General features: G+C 51.4%; 1 protein-coding gene across 1 annotated transcript; it reads left to right on the plus strand.

Moving 5' to 3' along the window:
• The first annotated feature begins 628 nt into the window (after positions 1-628).
• Positions 629-5,720, plus strand: TEX261 (testis expressed 261). Its single transcript, XM_072126365.1, has 6 exons — positions 629-966; positions 2,750-2,829; positions 2,994-3,147; positions 3,231-3,298; positions 4,735-4,837; positions 5,112-5,720. Exons 1-6 carry the CDS (start codon positions 897-899, stop codon positions 5,225-5,227), a joined length of 591 nt encoding a protein of 196 aa, XP_071982466.1. The 5' UTR covers positions 629-896; the 3' UTR covers positions 5,228-5,720.
• Positions 5,721-6,201: the final 481 nt, after the last annotated feature.

Here is a 6,201-nt window from a genome sequence, read left to right on the forward strand (position 1 = left end):
GCTGTCATGGTAACAAGTTCTCCAATGGCAGCGTCTTTAACAAAAATCCCCTTGCATCAGACAAACCAATCACCGCGCGCTTCACATCCCCGCCCTCCAGCTACTGGCACGGTCTGTGCTGCTTCCCCTAGCTTTGCCCTCTTCCTACATGGCGGAGCGGGACTCCACTGCCGCGACGTTCTATGTCACATCTCTATGGTGCTAGCGGTACGTAGACCGGAAGTGGTCTGCAGAGACTTCTCTATGGTTCCTGGAGGAGTCCCCGGCGTCCAGCTGGAGGGAAAGTGAAGGCAACTGGAGGGGCCCCTGCGACCTGAGCGGAGACCGGGGCCACAAGGGGAGGTGCGGGCGTGCGAGGAGGGCCATATACCGGCGGGGGCAAAACCTGGGGGTAACAGGCTGGAGGAGCTCAGGGAGACAGGGGGTGTGCACAGTTTAGGGGTGCAGGGAGACACCGGGTGCATAGATTAGGGTGACAGGGGGTGCACAGGTTAGGGGTGCAGAGAGACAGGGGGTGCACAGGTTAGGGGTGCAGGGAGACAGGGGGTGCACAGTTTAGGGGTGCTGAGAGACAGGGGGTGCACAGCTTAGGGGTGCAGGGAGACAGGGGGTGCACAGCTTAGGGGTGCACAGCTTAGGGGTGCTTAGAGACAGGGGGTGCACAGCTTAGGGGTGCTTAGAGACAGGGGGTGCACAGCTTAGGGGTGCTTAGAGACAGGGGGTGCACAGCTTAGGGGTGCTGAGAGACAGGGGGTGCACAGCTTAGGGGTGCAGAGAGACAGGGGGGGTGCAAATACAAAGGCCTGCATAGAGTAATTGGAGGAGGTGCAGAGATCAGTGACCACTTTTGGGGTCCCCCCCCCTAGTATTGCACAGGATCAGGACGCCCCGGGAAGATGTGGTTCATCTACGTGCTGAGCTGGCTGTCCCTCCTCATACAGGTGGCCTTTGTCACTCTGGCCATAGGTGAGTCCTCGGTAATCGCTGCTGGTGATAAGACGCTGTGTGTTTCTGGGTTCTCTATAAATAAAGCTTTTTCTCGTTGTGAGGTTTCTGTTATGTTTTCTATGTGCTGAGATCTCTGTGGGGCGACAGACTGGCCTGCGGTTCTCTATTATACATGTAATAGGGATCCAGGGGAGCCGGCTTTTCTTAGTGTGCAGAGCCCAATGATCCAGCTCACCAAGAAGAGCCGGAATTCCCATCACTAATCTGGAGAACAAACCTTGGAGTGGAGTTGGGTGCTAAGATTGTCTCACTAGGTCAGTGGTTCTCAACCTGGGGGTCGAACAATCAAAACACAGGGGTCGCCTAAAGCCATCGGAGCCACGATTTTATAGCATTTTTTGGCACAAATACAATATTCTTGTACATGATTTGGGGTCACCGCAACATGAGGAACTGTATTGCGGGGTCACAGCATTAGAAAGGTTGAGAACCACTGCACTAGGTGGATGTCGGGCCTCAGGATGAGCGGAGGGGGATATAATTTGAGAACATTGGAGGTGGTCAGGACTCGGGGGATACATTGTTACAAATACTGTAGAGCTGCTGTGTTCCTCCTCTCTGACCCATCCATCTGGTGTTTGTGACTCCTCCCATTATTTATGGCGCTGTTCCTCCTCTTCCTCTCTGACCCGTCCGTCTTGTTCCTCTTCCCGTTGTTTTTTAGCGGTGTTCCTCTTCCTCCTCCTCTCTGACCCGTCTGTCTTGTGCCTCTTCCCGTTGTGTATAGCAGTGTTCCTCCTCTCTGACCCCTCTGTCTTGTGCCTCTTCCCGTTGTGTATAGCAGTGTTGCTCCTCTCTGACCCCTCTGTCTTGTGCCTCTTCCCGTTGTGTATAGCAGTGTCCCTCCTCTCTGACCCGTCTGTCTTGTGCCTCTTCCCGTTGTGTATAGCAGTGTCCCTCCTCTCTGACCCGTCTGTCTTGTGCCTCTTCCCGTTGTGTATAGCAGTGTTCCTCCTCTCTGACCCCTCTGTCTTGTGCCTCTTCCCGTTGTTTATAGCAGTGTTCCTCCTCTGTGACCCGTCCGTCTTGTTCCTCTTCCCGTTGTGTATAGCAGTGTTGCTCCTCTCTGACCCCTCTGTCTTGTGCCTCTTCCCGTTGTGTATAGCAGTGTCCCTCCTCTCTGACCCCTCTGTCTTGTGCCTCTTCCCGTTGTGTATAGCAGTGTTCCTCCTCTCTGACCCCTCTGTCTTGTGCCTCTTCCCGTTGTGTATAGCAGTGTTCCTCCTCTCTGACCCGTCTGTCTTGTGCCTCTTCCCGTTGTTTATAGCAGTGTTCCTCCTCTGTGACCCGTCCGTCTTGTTCCTCTTCCCGTTGTGTATAGCAGTGTTGCTCCTCTCTGACCCCTCTGTCTTGTTCCTCTTCCCGTTGTGTATAGCAGTGTTGCTCCTCTCTGACCCCTCTGTCTTGTTCCTCTTCCCGTTGTGTATAGCAGTGTTGCTCCTCTCTGACCCCTCTGTCTTGTTCCTCTTCCCGTTGTGTATAGCAGTGTTCCTCCTCTCTGACCCCTCTGTCTTGTGCCTCTTCCCGTTGTTTATAGCAGTTTTGCTCCTCTCTGACCCCTCTGTCTTGTGCCTCTTCCCGTTGTTTATAGCAGTGTTGCTCCTCTCTGACCCCTCTGTCTTGTGCCTCTTCCCGTTGTGTATAGCGGTGTCCCTCCTCTCTGACCCCTCTGTCTTGTGCCTCTTCCCGTTGTGTATAGCAGTGTTGCTCCTCTCTGACCCGTCTGTCTTGTGTGTTGCAGCGGCCGGCCTGTACTACCTGGCGGAGTTGATAGAAGAATATACTGTGGCCACCAGCAGGATCATCAAGTACATGATCTGGGTGAGTTCTTGAGGGGCGGCCGAGAGTGATAAATGTCACCTTCGTCTCCTGGACGTCCCTGGTATCTGCAGCAGAGATGTGTAAGGCATTGAGGAGCAGAGTCTGCACCTTACAAGCTTTTGGTTGTTATATAACCTGTGACGCCGTTGTCTCTGGTCTTGCAGCTCTCCACCGCGGTGCTCGTTGGCCTCTACTTGTTTGAGAAGTTCCCCCTCGTGATGATCGGCGTGGGGCTCTTCACCAATGTTGTGTACTTCGGGCTCTTGCAGACGTTCCCCTTTATCATGTTGACGTCTCCAAACTTCATCCTGTCTTGCGGTAAGTAGCGGAGGGTTCCTCGCTTTAGGTGACTTCATAGCCCCTGACCCCTCCATAGTCTCACATGTTCCTCTCCCCGACAGCTCTGGTGGTGCTGAACCATTACTTGGCTTTCCAATACTTTGCAGAAGAATATTACCCCTTCTCAGAGGTAAGTAGTCACCTGTCCTATAAACCTGTGTCCCTGTGCTCACGTCCTTCCTGTGAGCTTCTTTAGAAAGGATCTCGAAGCCAGAAGTGCAGTAAACACTGACACACTGCCCGGCACTATAAGGCCATGTGCGTATATCAGGAAAGTAGCGCAGATTTAAAGGGATTATAGAGTATTTCAAGAACCTGGGCCCCAGCAGATCATGGGTCTAAGGTTAGGCAATCCCATTCACAACCTATAGTCAGGTGAGGGAAGCAGCAAACATTTTACCCGTTAAGAAAGGAGAAGTTTAGGATCGTTCGAAGGAGCAGCAGTTACTTGTCTATGTGGGATGGAGACACCTGTTTGGCCGCTCTGCTGAGCCGAATTTACTGGATTGTGTATCCACAATAGTTCCCGAACTTACAGCATCATAATTGGTGATGATCCTGTAGGTCAAGCCAGGGTCGTGCATGGACTGTGCCCTAGGGGTCCCCGAATCTCTATGGGGTTTATGTAGCAGCTGAGGATCTGCTCGCAGGGGATTCGTCACAATCCTCTTGCAGCAGACACACGAAGCTCAGCTGCAGATTTACCACTAATCTGTCAAGGACACTGATTGCGGTAATTGGTGTAAACTCCAGGCCGCCTGTCATCATGGCCGCACATACCCACAGAAGCTCGGGGTGCGGGGCAAGGACCTCTGGAGTGGAGATGGTCCTGGAAGAAGTCAGGATTCTATGGGAAACCTAATCTTCATTAGTTACTTAGTGCTGCAGTAATCTGCTGTGATACCTATTACCATTATACTTAATGAGACTGACCACCTTTAGGAAAGTTTAATAGGGTGACCCCAATAGGGTGGGTCACATGATTCCACCGGCCAGCACAGCAGGGACTTTGGGTCCTGTTCCCTGCTAGTTGCTGTGTGCATGCCACCTCCAGCATAACCACACTCCTATGAGTGGTTGGAGGGGCATCCTGAGGACATACGCACACACCCACCACCCATAGGGGAGCGGTCATGACTGGGGTCGTGCAGACATTACTGGGCACAGACATCACAGGAACTTTGCCAGTTGATGCCTGCCGCTCCCGACGGCTTCCAGGAAGGTATAACAGTATAAGTATAATATGGATGACCCTCTTGGGGTCACCCACTTATCCTGTTAAACTTTCCTAATGGAGGCCAGCCCCTTTAAATGGGTGTTCACGCATTATAGGGAGTAAGGGGCTCCCAGTAATTACGTGTATACAGGTCCACAACCATCTCTTTAAATTGCTGCTTCAGGATCTAAACCATGAACTTGGTGTTTACACTGCCGGACATTATAAGGAAGAAACGCGGTCATCTCAGTAGTGCGGCCTCAGATCCAGTCAGAAGCTGTAGTAGTGTCCATCACATAGACAGGGCGGAGGTACAGGCACTCATATAATGTCACTGTATTTCTCTGCAGGTTCTCGCTTATTTCACCTTCTGCCTCTGGCTCATTCCCTTCGCTTTCTTTGTGTCGCTATCGGCCGGAGAGAATGTGCTTCCATCCACCGTACCACACGGAGGTAAGTCCTATAGGGGGTGACTCGCCTATATGACATTTGCCTTCAGTGTCTAATCGCTGGAGGCCTGACCTCTGGGACTCCTATGGATCCTTGATGTAGGATGCTTTAGCAGCAGCTGCCTGGCATTGGTTTGTTGACCACTAAGATCTTCTAGTGTACCACAGCTCATTCATCCAGAACATGTCCCTCGTGGTATGGAATCGGGTAGGCCGTCGCGATGCATCATGTTAGTATCTCTCCGAGTCTTTATTCTTCTCCTTGTGTCCTTCCACAGATGACGTTGTGTCTAACTATTTTACAAAGGGTAAGAGAGGGAAGCGCTCCGGGATCCTGGTCATCTTCTCCTTCATTAAGGAGGCTATCCTCCCCAGCCGGCAGAAGATGTACTGAGCAAAGCAGTTGTCGGAAGGGCACACCGACATCCGGAGAGCGGCCGCCATGCTGAGTGACACGAGTGGGCGGGAGAGGTCACGGATATAGGAGGTCGTGAAAGTTGTGATGGGTGGAGACGTAGCAGCGGACAGAAGCAGTGGACATCTCCGGACGCTTGACGTATAACTTGGCTTCTTAGAGCTGCATCCAGCAGATGAGCGCGTTAGATCTGGTTTATAGGAGACAGACAATCGCCCTGGGACATCGCCGCTTTCACGGAAGGACGAGATGTTTTTGAATTAAAAAAAAATAATAATAATAATTTAGTGCCAATAGATCAAACTCCCCTCCCCCGCTCCGATGGCTTCACTTCACTCTTCCGCTCTGCCGACGTGGAAGAAACGTGGTCCTTGTGTCTGCAGCATGGCGTCCCATGGGACTGACATTATTGTGAATTCTCTGCACTCGCCTGGTGCTGATCCTGTGAAATAAAGTCACTATTTCTTACTAATCTCGTCTTCTCATTACAGCAAATGTATTGATGTCCCCGATGGGGCGGGAGGGTTTATGGATAATCAGATGATTGTAAATGTGATTCCCAGGATTTGTTCTCAAAGTGCCGAATGTATCGCAGTACAATTGGTTTTGTCTTGTAGGTGAGATGCCGTGTAGTGAGAAACTACAACTCCCAACATTCCCCTTCCTTACTAGTTCCAGTGTTCACGAGGAGTTGCTATTCAACCATATCTGAAGTCCCAAAGGCGACTAACCATTAGGCGGGAGGAGAAGGATGGGTTGCGGAGATTCTGGGTGTAAGAAGGACAGGGGTCTTACCTACAGGCAGCCCATAAAATGGACCAACTCCAAAAATATATAATTGGCTGTTACAATTAGTTCACTGCAGGATTCGCTGAATATTTTTATGTAAACATGTAAAAAAGTGTTATTGCCGAAATAATAGATTTGTAAAAGTGCCAGAGGTGGTCAGGACG

Source organism: Engystomops pustulosus, chromosome 1 (genome assembly GCF_040894005.1).
Source record: "Engystomops pustulosus chromosome 1, aEngPut4.maternal, whole genome shotgun sequence".
Lineage (NCBI taxonomy): Eukaryota > Metazoa > Chordata > Amphibia > Anura > Leptodactylidae > Engystomops > Engystomops pustulosus.